The sequence below is a fragment of the Halichoerus grypus genome, chromosome 15 (genome assembly GCF_964656455.1).
Source record: "Halichoerus grypus chromosome 15, mHalGry1.hap1.1, whole genome shotgun sequence".
NCBI classification, from domain to species: Eukaryota; Metazoa; Chordata; class Mammalia; order Carnivora; family Phocidae; genus Halichoerus; species Halichoerus grypus.
Genome location: NC_135726.1, coordinates 54,684,054 through 54,707,912, shown reverse-complemented (window position 1 = coordinate 54,707,912; position 23,859 = coordinate 54,684,054). Strand labels below are relative to the sequence as shown.

At 51.5% G+C, this 23,859-nt stretch overlaps 1 protein-coding gene across 8 annotated transcripts in view; it reads right to left on the bottom strand.

The window, feature by feature from the left end:
- MYH14 (myosin heavy chain 14) overlaps positions 1 to 11,814 on the bottom strand; it is an 88,855-nt gene extending 77,041 nt beyond the window's left edge. For 5 of the 8 annotated variants that reach the window (XM_036068131.2, XM_078062632.1, XM_078062633.1 and 2 more), the window contains exons 1-3: positions 9,981 to 10,087; positions 6,316 to 6,726; positions 2,063 to 2,219 (exon numbers count right to left, since the gene is read on the bottom strand). In XM_036068131.2, the coding sequence (XP_035924024.2) occupies positions 2,063 to 2,219; positions 6,316 to 6,723 (565 nt within the window). In that variant the 5' untranslated portion in view covers positions 6,724 to 6,726; positions 9,981 to 10,087. Of the gene's footprint in view, positions 1 to 2,062; positions 2,220 to 6,315; positions 6,727 to 9,278; positions 9,402 to 9,980; positions 10,088 to 11,357; positions 11,538 to 11,768 lie in introns of those variants that run through there. The other 3 variants (XM_036068129.2, XM_036068132.2, XM_078062630.1) reach the window with 3 other exon arrangements.
- Positions 11,815 to 23,859: the final 12,045 nt, after the last annotated feature.

The following is a 23,859-nucleotide window of genomic DNA, read 5'->3' as shown; positions in this document are numbered from 1 at the left end:
CTGGATAGTTTTGGGGGCACATAGGTGGCTCAGTTGGTTAAGCGTGCGATTCTTGATTTCGGCTCAGGTCATGAATTCAGGGTTGTGAAATCGAGCCCCATGTCGGGCTCCGTGCTCAGCAGCGAGTCTGCTTGAGATTCTCTCTCTCCCTCTGCCCTTCCCCCTCCCCCCTCAAATAAATAAATAAATCTTTTTAAAAATCAAGATAGTTTTTAAATGGGGCAGGAGGTCTCCAGGTAGGTGGTTTTAAGCCAAAGGGAGAGCTGCATTCAGCCTGGTTTGGAAGCCATATGGATGTGGGTTCAAGACCCAGCCTCCCCTCTGCCTTGCTGTGTGACCTTGGGCCGGTCTCTGAGATGCTCCGTGTCTCAGTTTCCCCATCTCAAAAACAGGGCTCAAACAGCCCTTACCTCACAGGGCTGTAGTCAGAACTCAGAGAGAATGTCCGAAAAAGTTTTTATGTACTAGTTAGTACATAATGCTGTTTTGTGGCCTGTTTTCTATCAGGGGCTGAACCCTGGGGTCCGGGATCTCGCTCTTGTGTCTTTGAATCTCTCACGCCCAGCACAAAGTGGTGCACACGGTAGGGGCTCAAATTGTAGTTGGTTGGATGAATCGTATTCTGTTCAGCTGAGGTTTATTGTCTCCATTTTACACGTGAGGAAAGAGACTCAGAGAGGGACAGCTGTTCTGCTAGGGTCACACAGAGAGCAAGAGGCTGAGTTGGGTGGGGTATGAGAACGAGCTGAGTCACACAGCAGAACCCACAACACCCAGCCCAGGGTGAGGATGTGACACACAGTGTGACCTACATACAGGGAGGCAGAGGTTGGGAGCCCTGGGTCCAAGACCCATCTCAGCCACCCACCCACCACTGGGACTGTAGGCAATGATGGCGTGCTCTGTGCCTCAGTTTCCCCAGCTGGAAACCAGGGATAATGAGCACACTTACTTTATGGGGTTGCTCATTATGGGGTTAAATAGGTCAATCCATGAAAAGTGCTCGGCACAAAGTAGCTACTCACCCCTGCTTTATTGTTTGTCTATTTATTTATTTATTTATTCCTAAGGTATAATGACCAATATATAATAATGGCTAAAAAGTATTATAAAAATAAATATATAACAAATCAGATTATATAACCAAAGGAAAGTAGTGTCACCAATGATCAAATATAAATTTATAATGTGAATACAAAAACATTGCCTATAAACGTGTTCTACTGCATAATGCAGGTATTTGATATATTGGATATTATACCAGTGGTTCTCAAACTTGGCGCCAGTGTCAGGATCCCCAGAGGGAGCCCAGGGATCTTGTGAAGCTCCCAGAGTTTCTCGGACTTAGCACGTCTGGAGTGGGGCCCAAGTTTGCATTTCTGACAAGTTTCCAGGTGACGCTGATGCTCACCACACTCTGAGAACCATCACAGTATGCATTATAAATGCATCATTATAACCCACAATAGAACTATAGCATATGATATGTGATATAAGTATAATACATGCCATATAAATATATTGCCGCATACCATATGTCATGACAGTAAGACAAATTTTTAAATATTTAATATGCATTCAATATAAACCAAATATTAAAATAGATACGTAATAATTTATGATTACATTATGTATAGTACATGCGAATTATGTCATTTTGCCTGGACATCCTTGTACAACCTGCCCAACTGTACACGGTGACCCCACACTGTCCACCATCCAAGGGACTGACATTAATTCCGTGACAACGTGGATCATGTAACAACATAAATGTTGAATGAACACTAAGAATCACTGTCTCAAGAGAAAATTTTGCAGAAGCCTGGCATCAGTTGGCTCCCAGACGATACTGTTGAGAGAAGGGGTGAGCATAGAGAGAAATAAAAAGGGGCCTGTCTGGTAGGATCCAGAACTCGTCCACTCAGCCCTCCACTTGTGCTTCCTCCTACCCCATGAAGAAGCCTCAAAGTCTGAAATTCTTGATCTGTCATCTTATCCTGACTCCCAGAATAGCCCCCCCACCTTGAAGAGACATGTCCAGCAGTCCCAGCCCCATACTCACCCTGGAGCATGCTTCGGTAGGCCCCCTCTGTCACCGCATACACGTGGGGTGGCACTTCATGGCGTTTCTTGCCCCGGTACATCTCCACAATGGCCTCCGTATAGATGGGAAGCTGCTTATATGGATTGATGACCACACAGAAAAGGCCAGAGTACGTCTGCAGTGGGAAGAAAGGAAAGGGCCTCAGCTGCCTGTCTGAGGCCCAGAGGGCAGCATGGACTGCCATGTACAGCTGGGCAGGTTGTGCACTGCACAAGGATGGCCATCAAAGGGGCTGCCATTCAGATCATGACAATGTAGATTTGACCATTTGTGACAAAGACTTTCAGGCTGAAGGTGGAAGAGAATCTTTCCATACTGCACAAAGGTGCTGTATGGATTAGGATTCACCCTGAGAGAGAATGTGGCCTTTGCAGCCAGCCAGACTTGGGTCACAGCCCACTACCACCTGGATTCGCACACACATAAAATGACCATGTGCGAGCTCATCTGCTGCAGCACTCTTTATAATGGCAGAAGTCTGGAAATGACCTGCATGTATGTTCTTAAAACGGATCGCTATGATACTTGTGTATGGATACGGAATTATCTCCAAAGCATTCTCGAAGAAAGAACACAAGGTGAGGACTGTTTGCATTGAAAGAAGAGGAACAGTTAGATTTGTATGTTTTTGTTTGAACATACATCCTCAGAAGGTATCACAGTATCTGCCGCTGAAACGTGACAGTACCAAGTCTGTGGTTTCTACTGAAAACAGACTCACGGGTGGGCTTACACGCTTACGGGAGGAAATGCTAAAGTTCAGGATCGAGGTACGTGAAAATAAAGATGCAATTTTTCTTGCATCCAAGTTCACGGACTCCCTGAATTCGTGCTGACCCCCGATGGGCCCGGGGTTCAGCTGACAACAGAGGCACTCCAGCCATAGAGAGGCTTGCTAGAGAGCTAGCTGGTCACCCCACTAAACCAACCCAGAGACCTCACGGGATACACTAGCCGGAATTGGCTCTCGAAATGAGCCGGAGAGGTAGGTGCTTAGTGGCCTCGCTGATTAACGATTAAACCACTTAGCTATTCGGCCAGCGGGCCAGCTCCTTAGTGGGTTAGTAGTAGGATTGCTTTAAGCTCCCCAGACAGCTTGCGCTTCTCAAGCTGAGCAGGGTGTGGCCACCACGGGCTGCCCCGCTCCCAGGTGCCAATCCTTTAACGGTGGGAGGGTGGGTGGCCAGCCGAGAGCCGAACAACCGGTTTGCTGGGTGTCTGCCCTCGCTGCCTTAAAGAGCTGCTCCCGGGAGCTCCCCTGGCAGAGGGCGGGGCAGCCGGACCACATTCCCTGGGAGGGTATCTCATGGCTGCTGGCGCCCCGGCCCCCACTCCTGCCTGGCGGAGGAACCCACTCCCCATGCCACCCTCCCACCTCAGCCCCCTCCTGCCAGCCACACCTTGTTGCCAGGACGACACCCCCCCCCCCATGGCAACCTGAGCTGGCTGCCAAGGCCAGGGAGCAAAGGGCAGAGGCTGTGCGCGTAGAGAGGGTTAGGGACACCTGAGTCGAGGGGGCAGAGCGGGGGACACCGAGTTGGAAGGGTCTGATGCAGCTGCCCAGCCCCCGGGGCTCTGAAGCCGTCCAGCCCAGTGACTCTCTCCAGTCTCAGTTTCCTCCCCACCTCATTACAGAGGCTGTGGGGATTAAGGGAGATAATGAATAAAAACCAGCCAGCCCAAGGCGGGGCCCATAAAAGGCACTCCAGCTGTGGGTCCCGAGACTCTCCTGTTACCCATCCCACCTGGGAGCTAAGAGCTCGCTCAGACTTCGAAGCTGTGTCATCCTGAGTTTCCAGTTGTGTGTGACTCGCACAAGGGATTTGCCCTCCTGAGCCTCAATCCCCAGCCCCGGAAAATGGGCTTTTAACCCTGACCACCTAGAAAGATTGTGAGCATGGTGTGTGCTCAACAGACGGGTTCCCTTCCTGCCCAAAGCATCCAGACCCTCAGGGACTCCAGGCCAAAGAACGTATTAGTGGCAGAAACTGGGTTTCTGGAGGCCTGGACACCATACCCACCGATCAACGCTGTCTCCCCCATCACCAGTCAGCCAGCCAAACAAGTATCTATGAAGCACGGCCCGAAGACAAGCAGGGTGGAGCTTGATCACACCTCTACACCTTCTGGAAGGCAGCTGGAGCAAGCACCCTGAGCTTTCTGGATCTTACTTTCTCATCAAACGGGGTCAGGAACAGCACTTCCACATAGGGTGGCTGGGAACCATCCACAGGTTCGTCTTGCACATACGGGGCACGGCAAGGGCCCTGGAACACTGCGCGTGCTTAATACGTTAGCTGTTAACTACCACAGGGCCGATGGCTTCCCCTCTCCGAGGTGAGGGAATAGGTGATAATCATTCCTACCTGGTAGCTGTGTGTGGAGGGAGGGGGTCAGCAAGATCACATTGGAAAGTTTAGAACAGCACCCGACAGAGAAAGCAGGCACTCACTGAGTGCTAATGGTTATTATTAAGGCCCAATTAGCTTCCCGTCTAGTCTGGAATCTTCCATCTCGCTTCCATTTGTGAGATCCAGGGGAGTGGCTTGGGCCAAGGCCTCTTTCCCAGGGTTTGCAAAAGTGAGCGAGGACTCAGCAGGGGCCAGTGCGGCCTGGAGAACATTGCCAACCCCATCCGGAGTCACACAGCCCTCGATTCCAATCCCACAACTGCCGCCTCAAGCTGAGGGGTCCTGAGCCAGCCACTGGCCCTCCCAGCCTTGGTCTCCTCCTTCCCAAATGGGAGTCAGACTTCATAAAAATATTTTGAGCTTACGGGTGGATATTGCGGCCACTCTGTTTATTTTTATATTTTGATATATCTCATCATTGAGTTAAATGCTCTTTTATTACTCCCATTAAAGTTTTGTCTTTTTTTTTTTAATATAAAACCAGCACTTTTCCTTTGAGGGTGTTCGCTAGGTCTTTAAAGAATTTTGTTGGGGGGTCAGCGCCAAGGCGGTGAGACCCCAGCCCTCTAAGCTGCTATTTGGAGTGCAATTCTGGGACCCAGCTGCCTGGGTTCAAATCCCGCCCCGACTCCTTCCTATCTGTGTGACCCGGGATCCAAGTCGCTTGACATTCCTGAACATCAGGTAATAACAACAGTCCCCGGCCCAGAGGTGCGCCGATAACCCACACTCAGCACTTAGAACAGCACTTGGCACATGGTAAGTGCTCAATAAATATCTGCTAGCCACCATTATTATTATTTTTCATTACTATTGTCGACATTCTTTGTCGATCTCTTTAATCCTGTTTGCTCTAATAACGCTCTGGCTGCCCATTAGAACCACCCTGGAAGCTTATTAAAAAATACTACTGTCCACGTCACAGCCCCGGGAAGCCTGATTTAAACAGGGGAGGGTGGGGCTCGGGTGCTAATACTTTCAAAAAATTCCCCAGGCGATTCTAACTCACAAAGACGGGCTTACGAACCACTGCCCCCCCACTCCACCTGTTTGCTGTAGAGATTAAATAATGTGAGAGATACTCGACGCTCAACAGACACGAGACCACCAGAATCAACCTCACAATCATCAATCCCATCTTCATCTTGAGAGGCGCCACAGCGGAGGGATGGCGCCTGCAGCTGGCCGGCCCAGGTCCGCCTGGTCCGCCTGGGTGACCTTGGTCAAGGAACTTGACCTTTCTGGGCCTCCCTGTTTGTTCAATCTGTAAAATGGGGACTACATGCTTTATAATTGGGATAGTGTATTGAGACAATACATTTAAGAGTGCCTAGTGCTTGCTTAATAAATGTCAGCGTTTACTGTTATGAAATCTCTCCGGGCCTCAGTTTCCTTTTCGGTAAAACGGAGCTAATAATAGGCTCTGCTTTGTGTACAGTGAGAGGAAGTGAATTAATATATGGAAGGGAATTTAGGACAGAGCCTGGCGTGCAGTTTTCCATACTCGGTGGCTGTCACTCATTGTTATGACAGACCCATATCCCTTTCTCAAAACCCTCTGATGTGTTCTATTTGAGAACTTGGAATTTTTTTTTACACTTTAGGAAAAATAATAAGGCGCAGGGCATCTACCGTATAATATTCCGGGACTCCCCCAGTGGCGTCTGAGGCCATGCTAGGCAATAATCTGTAATTTGGCGCGGGATCCCGAGCAGAAATGGCCTCGCGCTACTCAAGCTGGGGGCTGCCACCCGGCTCCCCACCCCCTGGGCCATGCCCTCCCGGCAGGCGGCCACTCACGTAGATGAGGCCCGAGTAGTACCGCTCGCGGAGATTGTGCAGCACGGAGGCCTCGTTGAGGCAGGTGAGCTCGGCCATGTCCTCGGCCTTGCTGAACTTGGGCGGGTTCATGCGCTGGATCTGGTCCCGCGGCAGCCGCAGCCTGCGCCCGCTCTCCGCCAGCTCCACCTCGGCCTCCTCCTCGCCCTCGTTCTGCAGCGCCGCCGCCTCGAACCCGTGCAGCTCCGAGGGCACCCACACCAGGCGCCGAGCCGTCCACTCCACCTGCGGCGAGGTGCCGGCGCCCCCCGGCGAGCCACCCACGCCCGACCCACTGGGCGCGAACAGGTACGACTGGGCGGCCTCGGGCACTGGGCCGGGCCTGGGGGCCGCCTTCCGCCGGGGCACGGACAAGGTCACCGCCGCCATGGTCTGCAGGAGAGAGAAGGCTGGAGGTCAGGTGGGGCTCCGTTCCCAGCCCAGACCCCCCCCCCCAGGCAGTCCCTACTGCCTTTCTTCACCAGACCTCTTTTTACACATCTGCAAAATGGGCCCACAGATCTCCTTTACTCATTCCATTCATTCATTCAATAATTATCGAATAAGCCTGGCCGGGTCAGGCACCATTCAAGGCATTGGCCATACGGCCAAGAAGAAGCGAGCAACAGATCCCTGCCTACAGAAGGCGTTTGTGTTCCAGCCCAGTGCTGTCCAGTATGGAAGCCGCTGCCACATACAGCTACTGGGCTTTTGAAACGGAGAATCCAAACTGAGATGGGGTCTAAGTACAAGACACACGCCAGATTTCAAAGACTTGGTACAACAAAAAACTCAGTATTTTTTATGTTTGATGATTGATACATTGCAATGATAGTTATTTTGAATACACTGGGTTAAATAATATATATCATTAACTAACAATACTTGTTCCTTTTGAGTTTTTTCCATTTTTATTTTTTATTTATTTATTTATTTTTAAAGATTTTATTTATTTATTTGACAGAGAGAGACAGAGAGAGAGGGAACACAAGCAGGGAGAGTAGGAGAGGGAGAAGCAGGCTTCCCGCGGAGCAGGGAGCCCGACGCGGGGCTCGATCCCAGGACCTGGAATCATGACCTGAGCTGAAGGCAGACGCTCAATGACTGAGCCACCCAGGTGCCCCGAGTTTTTTCCATTTTTAATGTGGCAAGTACAACATTTTAAATTACACGTTTGGCTTGCATTATATTCTTTTTTTTTTTAAGATTTTATTTATTTGACAGAGAGACAGCGAAAGAGGGAACACAAGCAGGGGGAGTCGGAGAGGGAGAAGCAGGCTTCCCGCTGAGCAGGGAGCCCGATGCGGGGCTGGATCCCAGGACCCTAAGATCATGACCTAAGCCGAAGGCAGACGCTTAACGACTGAGCCACCCAGGCTCCCCTTGCATTATATTCTTATTGGGTAGTGATGCTCTAATCCCAGGAGACAGATAAAAAGATAAATAAGTAAATTATATAGTATGTTAAATGTGATAAATGCCAAGGAGAAAAAGAAAGCAGGGAACAGGGGATGTTAGGATTGAGGGGTACTGCAGTTTTAATTGGGATGGCCAGGGAAGGCCGCTCTGATGTGGTATTTGAATAAAGACCTGAGGGAGATGAAGGGAGTGAGCCATGGGAATGTTGAGAGCTAAAGCATTCCAGGCTGGGAGAAGAGCCAGTGCAAAGGCCCTGAGGCAGGAGGGTGCCTGTGTGTCTGTGGCATTGTGAGAAGCCAGTGTGGCTAGAGCCAAGTAAACAAGGGGGAGAAGGTGGTAGGTGAAGTAAGATCGGGGACCAAGAGGGCCAGACTGAGTCATGATGAGGACCTCAGCCTCTTAGATGTGAGCCCTAGGAAGGCATCAATCTGATCTCTGTCACTCAGGTTCCTCGACCACCTCCGGCCTACCCCGCAACTGCAGAACAGACTCAAATCTCCCTTAGTTATCAGTTCCTTCCTTCCCTGCAACCCGCTTCCTTTTCTTTATGATGGGGAGAGCAGCCCCATTCATTTACTCCTGCATTCACTCAACATTCCGTGAGGCTGTTCAGATGCCAGGCTCTGCCTGGGGTGAGTCTGGGGACCCCGAGATGCTGCAGATGGGGCCCCGCCTTCAGGAGCTCCTGGTCTGGGGGTGATCTAGCTCTAGTCTCAGCCGGCCACAACCCAGTGTGACCTGTGCGCTGTAATGGAGACACTGGGTGAGCCAGAATGTGCTAGACCCCTCCCCGCCCTCAAAGGGCCCACAAACCAGCAGTGAACAGCCCACAGCAATTTCAGGGCAGTCTAAGCACCAGTCAGGAAAAATGCCCTCCCTGTCCTTCCCTGGGCCCTGTTCCCGAAGAAGTCTGCCTCTATTCTCTCCCTCCACCTCAAACATCCGCACCAGTCACAGGAATACCCAAATAGTTGTCTGCCCCACCTCAATGTTTCTGCCTCTGCCCTCCAGGCCCCCCACCTCCAACACACCCGTGGAGAAGTCCCTCCAAACACCCAGCTCCTCTTGAGGCATCCCCACATCTGGTCCCATCAGGCTCTTGGCTTTCTCTCAGAGCCTCTCCCACCTGGAAACTCGGCTCCAGACCACACATCCCACTTCCACCCAGACCCCTTACACAGGCCCCAGCACCAGCAGCCCTTGGTGCTCTCAGGCCTCAAACGGATGGCTCCTGCCCTCAAGCAGCAGGGTGCTCCCCCCCCCTCCAGGCTCCCAATTGCCAAGGCTAACCCCCGGCCTCCAGTGTGGCCCTGATCCACCCAGAGCCAAGCCCCATCCCTGGGACTTTGCCCCTACCCTCACCCTACCCCACCCCACCCACTTCCCCCTCCAGCCTGTGGCCTTTGACCAGGAAAGGTTTGGGAGTTTTTGCAATCATCCAGTCCTACGCTTCCCCTCCCTAGAGCCAGGAGTCTGGGCCCCCAGTCCCTTCTCCCTTGGGCCCATGAGCCCGGGGGCCCCCTCACCTCACGGCAGCCGGGCTAGAGGTGAGGATGATGGGACATCCAAACCCTGAGGACTGACATCAGCCCTGATGGGGAGGGCCCGCAGGCCTTGGCTCCAAATGGCTGAGCCCCTCCGGCAGCCCTACCCTCCTTAGCCGGCAGGAACACCTCTGCCTGGGCTCATTACTGTCACCAGGGCAGGTGCTTTCACCTGCCCTGGGAGGGGCAGAGGCTGCTGGGCTGGAAAAGGAAAAGGAGCCAGGGATCCGCCCCTGAGGCAGGGGCCGGGCCCTTGGCATCCAGCCCTCTGACCTCAGCCTAGTGCTGGTATTCAAGAGTCCCTTCGGTAGCCAGACCCGGAAATCTGGGCCCCCAGCCCCTCCTCCCTCAGACCCAGGGGTCCAGGCCCCCAACCCCCTCCTCCCTCAGACCCAGGAGTCAGGGCCCCCAGCCCCTCCTCCCTCAGACCCAGGAATCCGGCCCCCCAGCCCCCCCTTCCTCAAGACCAGGAGTCCGGGCCCCCAGACCCAGTGTCCTGGGCCCAGTGCCTTTGTCCCTCAAGACCTAGAAGTCCAGGCTCCCAGTGCTGTCCTCACTCAGACCTGGGATTCCTGGCCCCCAACTCTCCTCCTCAGATCCAGGAATCCGAGCGCCCAACCCCCATTTCCCCGAGACCCAAGAGCCCTGTGGCCGCCCCCTCAACTCGCGAATCCTCGGGGCTACCTGGGGCCGCCGGCCGGTGCGGGAATCGGGAAGATGGGGAGGGGGCACGGGAATCCCCGGGCCGATTGAGCTCTCAGGTGCGACTACCTCCGCGGTCCAGCGCGGGGCGGGGCCACGTCGCGTCACCCGGAGGGAGCCCGGCTCTGATGTCACCCAGCACCTGCCCGGCTCGGGGAAGGGGGCGGGTCCTGGAGCTGCAAGGCCCTTCACTGGGGGATGGGGGGAAGCGGAGATGAGTCTGTTGCCAGGTGGGTCACAGCGGCGGCAGCGGCAGCACCAGGGGCCCCTCCTGCTCCTGGCAGGCAAAAATCAAGGACCCGCGCGGCTGAGAGGGCTGAGGACTCCGGGGTTCGAATCCCGCTCAAGCTTTCTGGGCCTCAGCTTCCCTCTGCGTGAATTGCGGCCAAAGAAATGAATAAGATAATGTGGGAGAAAAGGCCCCCAGCCCAGTGCTTAAACAAGCAGTGCCTCACGACATCATTTGATCTTTCTGAGCCTCAGTTTCCCCAATCCCGGAAATGGGACAACACATTCCACAGAGAGTACTAGGAGTACCAAAGAAGACCACAAAATGTTATTCTGGCCTCCGGAGCTTCAGTCTTCCCACGGGTGGAATGAGGACTAAGTTAGTGGTAAGCGCACCTACTCTGTGCCGACGTTTTTCTACTCTTAGAACAGCTGAGTTTTAATTCATAGAATGATCTTAAAAACCAATGTGAGGGGCACCTGGGTGGCTCAGCTGTTAGGTATCTGCCTTCAGCTCAGGTCATGATCCCAGGGTCCTGGAGTCAAACGCCAGGTCTGGCTCCCTGCTGAAGGGAGAGCTTGCTTCTCCCTCTCCCTCTGCTGCTCCCCCTGCTTGTGCTCTGTCTGTCTCTCTCTCTGTCAAAAAACAACAACAACAATATGATAGGGACAATCAGCATCTCCGTCCAACGGGGAAAGTGAGGCACGGAGAGCGGAAGTAATGCGCTGAAGGTCACATGGTCAGTAAGAGGGAGAGCTGGGATTCAAGCTCACACCGTGTTCTGTCATTCTAAAGAGGAATTTGGGGTACTGGGTACTCAAAGGGATCAATTTCCTCTTCCTCGTTGTTTAACTCTCTCGAACCTGCTTCCCCATCTACACCATAGGACCACAGCCTTCTTTAGGGGACTACTGTGAGATTAAAAAGGTTAAGGGACCCAGCACACAGTTGATCTCCAAAGTGTTATTCGCAACCCTGTCTCCCTGCAGTCACTGTCTCCGTCCAGCCTCAGTTTTCCCCTCCCTGTAAAATGGGTACAATATAACCCACCTCGAGTTAATATAATTATTTAGCTGTAAAAATAAAAGCGCCCGAGTACATCATTAGTGCTCAAATATGTCTTTCCCTACCCTTTTGTCTCTGCCAGTCGTGACCCCTGGTCTGCGATTTTTACACGTGAGAACAGACACCTTATCTGGAGGCGGAGGACTGAAGGCGATGACTCAGGTATTAAAGCGTCCAAGGTCCCAAAGCGAGCCTCAGTTTCCCCGTCTGTGGAATAGGCCCGGGGTCTCCAGCGAAGACCCCGATCCGGCCTTACACACAGTAAGAAATCGAGTGGGGGGGGGGGGACGTAGACGCCCGCCCCGCCCCCCCGCCGCCGTCCCGCTGCGCGCCCAAGGTGAGTGGCCGCGTCACCGCTTCTCCCCCGCCGCCCGCGCCGGCCTTCGGGGCCCCTATCCGAAGCCCCTAGGCTCCAGCCTCCCCGGGCCCAGTCCCGCTACGCCGCCTCCGGCGGGCAGCGGACCCCGGGCACTCACCGGCTTCCAGGGCCGTCCCGAGGCTTCGGCCTGGGGAGAAAGAGGGGCGGGCCCGCCAGGAGAGCCCCGCCCACACGAGCGCGGCAGGGGCCAATCGGCGCCCGCTGCGACAAGCTACGGCCCCGCCCGTGGGGGCCGCGCCCGCCAATCAGGAGGACCGGCTGGCGGACCGGGCCAATCAGAAGTTGTCGGAGTGTGCCAGCCGTGGGAAAAGAACGGCGCCGGAGTGCGGAGCCAGGCGGCGCGGTCGTGGGCAGGACCCCAGGCCTGACGGGCAGGGGAGGCGACCAATGGCGAGCTGTGGGGGGCGGCCGGGGGCCGGAGGCCCAAGGGACACGGGTGAATGCTCCGCTTTGTGCACGCGGCATGAATGGGAGCCTTTGTGAGGGCCGGCGTGGGGGGGCGGCTGGAGGCCGGAATGCCTGGGTCCCCCGGGAGCCGGCGGGCAGGAGAGACAGGAGAGAGAATTCACTTTTGTCGAACGCCGACCGCGTACCAGGCACTCTCCCAGGCTCTCACCCACCACGGAGGTGTGGGCGATACCGTCAGTAATAATAATGATCATTTATTGAGTGCCCAGTGTATGCCAGAAGCTGTGCTAAGCGCTTTACCTGTATGATCTCACTTAATCCTTACAACTACCCCTTGGAATTAAGATCTTCATCTTCCAGATGAGGTAAACCCAAGCTTAGAAAGAGGGTGTTAATTGTCGAAGGGCATGGAGCTGGCAGGTGGCAGAGCAAGGGCTCAGATCCCACCAAATCTGACTTCAGAACTTGTGCTCTTAACCACCATGATACACCCAAACGGTGGTTAATGCTTCCCAATTTACAGATGGGAAAACTGAGGCTCAGGGAGAGGCAGATGACTTCCCAAGGTCACAAAGCAAAGGCCCCACTGAACCCTGAGGTGGAGCCCACCTCTGAAACTAGCCTGTTGCTGGAAAGCCCCGAACCATTGGTTTCTGAGCTGTGTCCCCACTTTACAGGTGTGCACTGAAGCTCCAGAAGGAGTGAGCAGCTGGGGCGGTGGCAGGGGGCTGCTTGTGAATCAAGCTCCAGCCAGCCTGCCAGCCTGGCTCTGCTGCTCAACAGCTGTGGGGGCTTGGGCCAGTTGCTGGCCTTTTTTGAAGCTCCATTGATTTCTGCATCTGTAAAATGGGGATGATGGTCTCCCTGCCTCCACTCTTTCCCCACCCCCCCCCAAACACAGAGTCTACTGCTAGTGGGATCCTGTCAAACTCTACTGAGACTGTACCCCTCTTCTGCTCAGAAACTTGTGCTTCATGGCTCCATCTCAGTAAAAGCCGAAGAACTCACTGTGGCCCACAAGGCCCTGCGTGAAATGTCCCCTGGGGCCCTGTCTGATCTCACCTTCTTCTCTGGTCCCTGTCACTCCTTTCCAGCCACCCTGGCCTCCTGGATGTTCCTCAATTCCACAAACACTCCTCATGCATGCCCTGCCTCAGGGCCTTTGCATTTGCTGTTTCTTCCATCAGGAATCCTCTTCCCCACCCCCATGGTTCTGCATGGATATCTGCCTCTCCTTGTCCTCCAGTGTCAGGTCTCCTCCACTGTCACCTGCCCCGGAAGGCCTGTCCTGACCGTTCTATATAAACCACTTCCCCTCATCACTCTCTCCCCTGATTTTGCTTTGTTTTTCCTCATAGCACTGTAAGTATTTATGTGTTTATCTGTTTATATTCTGTCTCCTCACTAGAATATAAGTCCCAAGAGGGCAAGAATCTTTGTTTTGTTCAGTGCCAGATCCTCAGGGCCTGGAACACAGTAGGCGCTCAATAAGTTTTTGTTGAATCAATAGTAACAAATCCTTGCATTGCGTGAACTAAACGAGTTAATGCATGCAAAGAGCTAGTGTGCAGCTGGCATCAGGAAAAGGCTGAATAAACAATAATTATTATTACAGTTGTTATCCGTTGCCCTACAAACCCTTCTGATAGAACGCAGGAGAGAAACAACAGAGAGAGAGAGAAAGTCTACCACAAGGGAAAGAAGCCAGAGAAAGGGAAAGGTTGAGAGGTAAGAGATGGGGATCAAAGACACGGGAGGAGAGAGATGGAGTTGGGGTGGGGCAGACACAGGTGCAAGCATCCAACTCCCAACGCATTTGCTTGACAATGGCAAAGGTGGTCGTTATGGGCAAGAAGCTTTGAGATTACCGTGGCCACTGCCCACCTCTTTGCAGACAGGCAAACTGAGTTCCGGTGGGGGGAGGGGGCTTTTCTGAGGGCTCCTGAAGTGATAATGCAGCTCCAATGTATGAGGCTTGATTGTGGGCTGGGAACGTGCCCATCATTATCCCAGTGCATCCTCATGCCGGCCCTATGAGGTTGGCCCTGTCATTACCCCACTTTACAGGCCAGCAACATGTCTAGGGTCTCCCGGTTGCTCCTGGTGGCAGAGCTGGGCTTAGGTTGCAGGAGATAAGACCCCTGAGTCTGTGCTGTTAACCAAGACAGAGCTGCGGCCCCTGTTACTCTGGCCAAAGTGTTCTCCATGAAAGCCTCCTGCAGTGAAGACAACAGGAGCTGCTATTGATTGAGTGCCAACTGTGTGCTGGACGTTGTGACTGTTGTATTAACTCACTGGATTCTTTCAACAATTCTGAGATGGATACTTTTATTATCCCCATTTAACTGATAGAAAACTAAGGCTAAAACAGATGAAATCCCATGTGCCTGAAGGCACCAGGGAAGAGTGTGTGAACTGGGACACAACAGAAATTCAAACAGGAAAGAAGGCTCTGGCACTCCCATTCTAACCATATTCTGCCTGGTAACTGGTGATGTCATCAATACCAGCTAGGGTTAAATCTACCTGGCAACTGGTGATGTCATCATTCCCACCAAGAATCTAAATTGGAGATGTCATTACTTCTGCTCAATCGATAGGGTAACTGATGACATCACTGGTAATATTGAGCTTCCTTTTGCGGAGGACATTCTATGAGCTGGATGCCTGTGCTAAGCACTTTAATAGTTGGTGATAGATATTTAGCACTTACTATGTGCCAGGCACAGTGCTAAGCCCTTTATGTATTAAATGTATTAATATATTTGTATTAAATGTAGTACTGTATTAAGCTCTAAGTGGTAGGTACTAGTGTCATACCCATTTTACAGATGAGGACACTGAGAGAAGGCAGCCCAAGATTGTACAGCTAGAAAGCATCAGAGCCCAGATTTGAGGCCAGGCAGTCTGGCTCCAGAGCTTGGAATGTGAATCACTCTATGAAACCACCAGAGAGTGGCTGGGACCCAGGAAACCAATTCAGAGCCCTCCATCTGTCCTCAGTCTTTCCAAGTCTGCCACAGAGGTTCATCAGGAGAAAGCCCCAAACCCATTCCCTTGACAGTCAAACCATCTCCACCACGCATCCATCTCTTCACCCCAGCACTGGAATTGTCCCCATTAAGTTGTGAGCCCAAGGCTGTCAGGGGCCAGGTCTGACTCCTCTGTGGGTGTAGCATAAGCTATAATAGAGAGGGGGCTCAGAAAATGGGGGTGATGGAATATCGGGATGGTTGTATCAGGGAAAAAGGAAATGGGAATATGGGAGCATTCTGAGTTCCCAGAGGAGGAGAGGGATTTCTGCCAGTTGGCACAGACCTCATTATTCTTGATTCATAATTACCTTGTCATGCAGAATCCGAGTTATGGGCAGCACAGGTGTGGGATAAAAGCCATCAGGGAGCTAAGTTCATGGACCAAAGTAAAATGCTGGAGCTGAGAGGGAAGGAGACAGGAGAACCAGGGAGGGGGTTGCTATACGGAAGAGAATCTGGGGGGATTTTTTTTTTTAAGATTTTATTCATTTATCTGAGAGAGAGAGAGTGAGAGTGAGAAACAGCATGAGAGGGGAGAGGGTCAGAGGGAGAAGCAGGCTACCCAATGAGCCGGGAGCCCGATGTGGGACTCAATCCCAGGACCCCGGGATCATGACCCGAGCCGAAGGCAGTCACCCAACCAACTGAGGCACCCAGGTGCCCCAAGGCGGGGGGATTTTTTTTTTAAGATTGTATTTTTAAGTAATCTCTACACTCAATGTGGGGCTCGAACTCACAACCCCAAGATCAAGAGTCAGATGCTCTACTGACTTTAACCAGAAAAAAAAAATTGGGGGAACAGCTCCCATGCCTGGTGGGGGTAGGGGTTTTACTTCCTTTTTTAACTAAAAAAAAATTTTTTTAATTTTTAAAAAGAGTTTATTTACTTATTTATTTAGAGAGCAAGCAGGGGGAGGGGCAGAAGGAGAAGGAGAGGGAGAGAGAGTCTCAAGCAGACTCCCCGCTGAGCACGGAGCCTGAGACGGGGCTCGATCTCACAACCCTGAGATCACGACCCGAGCTGAAACCAAGAGTCGCAGTGTCTCCAAATCTTAATAGAGAAAAAGGAAGGGACAAAGAGCATGCTAAATGTCACTGTGTGTCCTGACTGTAATCCTGCCTGGGGTATTTTCTCTCTGTGGTAAGGATTTGAATGGTTCCAGTATTGTATTTTTGGTTGCTGTGCTGTTGTTTTCCTGCATGTGACTCAGAGCTAGGCCTGGCTCTGAGACAAGGGCATGTTGGCGGCCTCTCGAGGGTCGCGGATGAATGACGGGTTCAGTTCTGCGACAACAAATATTTATTGAGCGCCTACTACGTGCCAGGCCTGTTCTAAAGCAGGAGCCAGCACACTTTTTTTCTGGAAAGGGCCAGACAGTAAATATTTTCAGCTTCGAGGGCCACGTGGTCTCTGCTATAACACTCGCCGGCCCTTGCAGCAGGTAAACAGCCGTAGATAATACGTAAATGATGTGTCTGGCTGTGCTTCCCTAAACCTTTGCTTTCACAGGCAGGACGTGGGCAGGTCTGACCTGTGGGCTGTAGTTTACAGACCCCTGTTCTGGAAGCTGAAGAGATGGAGGTTACAGGGACATAATCCCAGCCCTCACAGAACTCAGATCTTAATCTACTCCTACACACGGGTGGAGGGAAACTGCTCACACCTAAGTTAGATCCAGTCCTTCCTTTGCTCAGAGTCCACCCCTGGCACCAGTCTCACTCAGTTAAAGCAAAGTCGTCATCAGGGCCCACAGGCCCTACACTGTCTGGCCCCCTTTGTCCCCTCTCTGACATCATCTCTTGCCATCTCTCCACTGCTTCCTCTGCTCCAAACGCACCAGACTCAGCCCTGCCTCAGGGCCTTTGCATATGCCATTCTCTCCACTGGCATGCTCTTCCCCTAGCTAACCATGTGACCCCCTCCTCTCTTTCTTATTACCTTATTACCTTCTCCATGAAGGCTTTTCTGAGCACCTTTTCCCCTGGACTCCTGATACCCCATCACCTGTTCGGCCTTTTCTTTTGCTTTTTCTGTTTTCTTCCTTCCTTCCTTCCTTCCTCAACATCCTCCAAACTGTCAGTAGTTTGCTTATTACATTCATTATTTATTGTCTGATGCCCCCAACTACAATGTCAGCTCCGTGCTGGTGGGGATTTTTGTCTGTCTTGTCCCCTGCTGTGTTCCCAGTGCCTACAACAGAGCCTGGCAGACAGGAGATGCTCAACACACTCCTGCTGAATAAATGTGTTCTGCTGGTAGACACAGACCGAAAAAGTGAACACATAATTATAGAGCACATTGGCAAATCAGGGTAAGTGCTATGAAGAAAAAGTCGAAGAGGGTACGAGAGGGCAGGGGCTTGGGCTGTTATTTTAAGATTTTTTTTTTTTTTTATCTGAGAGAGAGAATGGGAGAGAGAGAGCATGAGAGGGGGAGGGTCAGAGGGAGAAGCAGATTCCCCGCTGAGCAGGGAGCCCGATGTGGGACTCGATCCCAGGACTCCAGGATCATGACCTGAGCTGAAGGCAGTTGCTTAACCAACTGAGCCACCCAGGCGCCCTGGGCTGTTATTTTAAAAAGGGAGTCAGGGAAGGCTTCTTGAGGCGGTGACATTTCGAGAAGGATGATAGGACAGTTGGTACTATGAGTAAACGAATGAATGGATGGGTGTGTAACTGATGGAATAAATGAATAAGTGGATGAACGGATAAATAAATGGGTCAACGAAGAAATGGATGACTGTTTAGATGGAGGGATAAATGAATGAATGGAGTGTATACATGACGAGTAAATAAATAAGTGGGGAGGTGGACAGAAGAATCAATTAATGCATAAATGGATCGACAGATGAACGAATGAACAGACGGACAGACAGACGGATAGATAAATGGCCTTTCATGCCCCCGTATCTGTGCACGTGCTGTACCTCCTGCTTATTATTCCTTCTCTTCATCTCTCCACTCCAAGAACTCCAGGCCTACTTCCCAAGGCCCAGTCTTTGCTGGGTGGATAAAAGGCTCCCTAGTCAGGGCACCTGGGTGACTCAGTCAGTTGAGCAACCGACTCTTGGTTTCGGCTTAGGTTTTGATCTTGGGGTCATGAGATCGAGCTTTGTGCTCCATGCTCAGCAGGGAGTCTGTTTGAAGATTCTCTCCCTCTGCCCCTCCCCCCAATAAATAAATCTTAAAAAAAATAATAATAAAGGCTCCCTAGTCTCTCTCCATTCCCATCCTATGCCGACCACCATATCCTCTCTGTCATACTGATGCTCTGATTACACTAGATTGGAATAATCTGTCTGCTCGTACCTTTCCAGACCAGCAGCCCCTCTAGGGCTGGGCCTGACTCCAAGTCTGTCTGTGTTCCCCGCATACCCAGCACCCCACTGGTACATGGGGTGGGTAGGGTCTCCCGAGATGTGTGCTATGCATGTGGCTGAGCTATAAAGTCTAGAGACAGATGACTCTGACAGCATCACTGTCTGTGGAGGGTGTGCAGATCTGAGTGTGGGACTTGTGTGTGTGTGTGTGTTGGGTGTCTCTGAGTGAAGGGCCTGCAAGGAGGTCTGCATCTCTTGCATCTCACCTGGCCCTCAAAATACCCAGAGTCCTGGATCAGGAGACTCCTCCATGGCTGTGTGATCTTGGGCAAGTGCCTTTCCCTCTCTGGGCTTCAGCAAATGGAGGGAATCAGACCAGCCATTTCAAGGCCCTTGTTCAGTGCCGACCTTCTAGGAGTACTTCACCTACTCTTCCTTCTTCTGTTGCTGCCCTGATCACCCTGGTTTGTATCCCTCTCTGACTCCTCTACCAGCTTAGAGAGTTTAGAGGACAAGTCTTGGGTTTGACCAACATCCCTGATAATGTTAGCTCCACAAAGGTCAGGGTCAGACTCGTTGGGTCCCTGGGATCTCCCAACACAGGATCTGGAACACAGGATGCCTCACAGGAAGGTTTTTGACTAAGAAAATGAATGGATGTAGGATTTCTGTCACCTGGTGAGCTCCTACTCATACTTCAAAACCCACCTTAAAAATTCCCTCCTCTGGGAAGACTTCTCTGACTCCTCCTGGCTGGCCAGATAATAATTGTTAATATTTTTATGATACTTGCTATATCCTAGGCATCCTAAATGCTTTCTTATACATATATGTTCCATCATTTAACTCCCAACAAGCATCTAGAGTCAGATTCTATTGTTTCTCTCCCTCTTATAAATGAGAAAAATTTCTCTAACAAGCAGAATACAGCCAAAGTGATGGGATGTCACTTTCGTAATGAAGTTATAAAAGACTGGGACCTCTATCTTGCTAGCTGACTCTCTCTAGGTGGTCTTGATAAAGCAAGCTGCCGCATTTAAGGCCATGGGGCAAGGAAGGGAGGTTGACCTCTAGCCAATAGCCTACAAGAAGCTGAATCCTGCCGACAACCATGACAGTGAGCACAGACACTGACCCTTTCCAGCTGAGCCATGAGATGAGACCACGCTCCCAGCAACACTTTGATTATGGCTTTGTGGGAGTCCCTGAAGCAGAGGATCACTACAGCTATTTTTAAAAACCTTATTTTCTTTTCAAGTTAAAGCTACTTTAATTACATAAGACGGGGGAAAAAATATCAAACAATAAGATAACATTTCGCTTGACCGGCATCCTCCATCTCCTTTCCAAACCCCACGTACCCCTGATAATATTTGGGGGTCTGTTCTTCTTTACACCTACTATGTAATTTTGTGTTTCCTGACCTACAGAAACTATGAGATCACAAATGTGTGTTAAGTCACGAAGTTTTGTCCGTTGGGGGATCATTTATTATGCGCAGATGGAGAACCAATATAAGCACAGGGAGGTGAAGAAACTTGTCCCTGATCACACAGCTAGAAAAGGGGCAGAGCTGGGATTTGAACTCAGGCCATCTGACTCAGAAGTTCATGTACTTGACCACACTGCTCTGATGCTTTTTAAGCCCATCACACTCGCAGGAATATTCTAGGCATCTCTAACCTTTACAAATGTCCATGGCACTCTTCTCTGGCCCACCTTATCTGCCTAGAACTCATGTATTCACTACCAGTCAGGGACACGCTTTCCAGGAGCTCCCGCTCTGGGGTCCCAGAGCTCTGCCCCTCCCCTGTCCTACTCTGACTCCCCTGGGTCAAGCCCATCTGGGGCTGGCACTGCCTTGCCCTCAAGACTGGGAACTCTGGAAGGCCAGGACTGGATCTGATTTAGCACCTTGTCCCTGCGTTCCCTGACATGGGACCAGGTGTGGTAGGGTCTGCAGGAAATCGTGGCTTGTTTATGATCAATTTGGTCCTTTACCAAGTATGTATCGTCTTTGGAAGAGGGCGCTCATTATAGCTGCCCTTTATTGAGAGCTTGTATGCGCTGGCCCCGGTTTAAATATTTTATACACATGAGCTCATTCAGATTGCGCACCAGCCCTGTGAGGCGGGCTGCATCCATGGCCCCGTGTCGCAGATGAAGAATCATGGCTGGGAGTGGGGAGCCTCTCATCCACTGACATTCTATTCCTGAGCAGACACCCCCCAGAGGGGTCCACCATGGTTACCTCGGGGTCACCAGTCCCCAGTCTTTACCTGGGCAGCTCGCTCAGATGGCAGGTTCCCGGGCCCCACCCCAGAGGCACCAGCTGAGTAGACCTGGGTGGGACCTGGGTATCTGCATTTTTACAAGTTCCCAGGTGATCTTGTGGCAGGTGGTTCTAGATCACACTCGAACCAAAACACTTGGCATCATCCTTGATTCCTCTTTTCTCCTTACCCCCTACATCCAGTCCATCCGCAGATATTGTCAACTTGACCTTCAAAACGTATCCAGAATCTGACCCCTTGCTGCCATCACTCTGGTTTAACCAACCCACTATCATCTCCTGCCTGGACCACTGTAGTCACTTCCTCTCTGGTCTCTCTGCTTCAGCAACTTGCCTCCCTCAGGCTATTCCCCAAATCAGCTCATGCCCCTTCTCTTCTCAGAGCCCTCCAGTGGTTCCCATCTTTCAGGGCTTTCAGTGGCTTTCCATCGTTCACTTTTACAAATGACAATCCAGCGAACACCCTTCTTCCTACTTCCTCATGCACACGCACAGATATTGCTGAGTCAGAGGATAAAGCGGCTAAGATTTTAATACATGTTACCAAACTGCCACCCACAACAATCCTAGTTTCCTTTTTAGGAAGGAAATGGAAAAAGAAACCAATCCAGTCAGGTATTTATTACACGGCTATTCTGCGACAGGTCCCACCCCTCGGGGAGGTTCACCTGTAATTTCCTGACCCCCGAACACACTGAGTTTTTGCTCAGCTCTTTGAGCTGGCTTGTCCTTCTCCACCCTTGTCTGCCTGGCGAAATGCTGTGAGGGCCTCAAGATCCACCCTAGATGATCAGACGGAACTTTGTGACATTAACTATGCACTTATACCATATCCCAGTGATTGAATTTCCGAGTACCCACAGGAAGGCATGCATAGGTGACATGCGAGGATGTGCCCAAAGCTGCCCAAGGCTTCCTTGTGAGTGGGACTGAGAACCTAGAGATGGTCACGGGCCCTGTCACTTGGGGAGTGAGTAGTAAGTAAAAGGGAGTGGATTCCCCCAGGTGTTCTAGAAGCAGTAAATCAGAGTTACATATGGAAATGGGGAAGATGCTAAGAACACAATGGTGAGTGGAAAAAGTAAGAGACAGAACTGGATCCTACGGCACAATTGAAAAGATAAAATGCATCTTTTGTATCGATGTAGAAGATATTGTTACACAGAGCAGATTGTCTGGTTTGCAAGTGTTTACACGTACCCAAGGAGGCATGAACGCAGCATGGTAGCTTCGTCCAGGAGTGGGGCCGGGAGAAAGAAAAAAGAAAGCAAAACAGGGATATGGACAAAGGACAGCAAGAACTGAAATATGACGAAACTCTATGTGCCCAGCTCTACCCCCCCCCCCGCCCCCGTGCAGAGGATCCATCTCAGGGGGTCATCTCTTCTTGGAAGCCCCCCAGCCTTCCCCAGCCAGAAGCAGTCACTCCCGCTCTCGGTTCCCACCAGCGCCCTCGACTGCCACCGGTAAAGCACACGTTTCCCTGGACTGAGACTCTGTGACTGTCTCCCCAACCACAGCACGGGCAGTTTGAGGGCAGGAAACCAAGTCCATGCCTCAATTTTCCTAATCCACGAGAAGGGGGATCATGATAATGCTAAGAGTATCCACCATATTTTGCTGGAGGGTTAAATGGATTCCTGCCCTGTGCTTAGCGCGGTAATTTTAGCACATTGCAAACACTCGATAAATGTTGCCAGCTATTATTATCATTATTAATATCATCGTTGTTATTGAGATTGGCTTCCCGACATTGGGAAAGGTCTCCCCCCAATTCCTCCTTTTCCAGGAAGCCTTCCGTGATTTCTCACAAGGGGCCCTGCCCATGCCTGTGGCCCCTCACGTGTAGCCTCCTCCCCGGGCATGGGCATTGCCTGCTCACCTGCTGGTCTCTCCCGCTGGGCTGGGAGGTCCTCAAGGGCACAGACCTGAATCGGTTCACCTTGCCTTCCTCAGAGCCCAGCATAGCTGCCAGTGTCTCTCAGGCCTCCGGAATCATCTGCCCGCCTGAATGGAACGAGCCTGGGACAGCAGATAAGGCAGGTGTATAATTAACGAATATGGCAGGGTGTATATGTTAACAGCCTGGTGACAGGGTAGAAACCATAAATGCTGAGAGTCCCAATCTGGTTCCAACTTACCTCCTGCCTCCTCCCCTACCACTCCCCTCCATGTTCCCTGCACTCCTGCCTCCTGGTTGACACACCTGCCCCAGGACCCACTCTGAGCCTCAGCCTGAGCCATGCAGCGCCCTCACCTTGGGATGTCCTTCCTGCCCCTTCTTCCATGCACACTGTGTTAGGTGATGAGATTTGCACATACCCTGCTCACGCCTGAGCCTTGCAAGGGAGCCTGTCTTCCCGTACCTGCCCTCTGCAGCTTCCCGTTCTTCCCTCTGCCATCGAATAAAACCCACAAGCTTTTTCCACAGAATCGTTGTTGTTGGGTTTTTTTGTTTTTTGTTTGTTTGTTTGTTTTTTAATTTAATTTATTTATCAGAGAGAGAGAGAGAGAAAGCACAAGCAGCGGGAGTGGCAGGCAGAGGGAGAAGCAGACTCCTCGCTGAGCAGGGAGCCCAATGCGGGACTCGATCCCAGGACTCCGGGATCATGACCTGAGCCGAAGGCAGACGCCTAACCGACTGAGCCACCCAGGCGTCCCTGTTGTTGTTTTTTTTTAAAGTCAGGCACTTTGAGGTATAATCCATATGCAAATGTATAATTATATCACAGACACCTATACCATTTTTCTATATGAGGTGAAATTTGCCCTTTCTAGCACACGGTTCTGTGGGTTCTGACAAATGCAAACAGACAGTCAAGATACAGGACGGATCCATCAGCCCTGAAATTCTCCCACGACATTTGTCTGGTTGCTGAGGTCCAAGGGCAGCGAGGCACTTCATATGTCAGCACATTCGTGTCTTTCTCTTTAAAAACAAAAACAAAAAGGAGTGCACAGAACTCCACAATGTGGATGTATCAGAGTTTATTTCAACCAATCAATGGTTGAGGGGGTTGATGAACATTTAGGTTGTTTCTAGTGTTTTCCTATTACAAACAAGGAAATGAGAGGAAAGATGAATGTTCCAGTTGAATCCTTGTGAACGCAGACCAACTGTCTTTCGCTAGG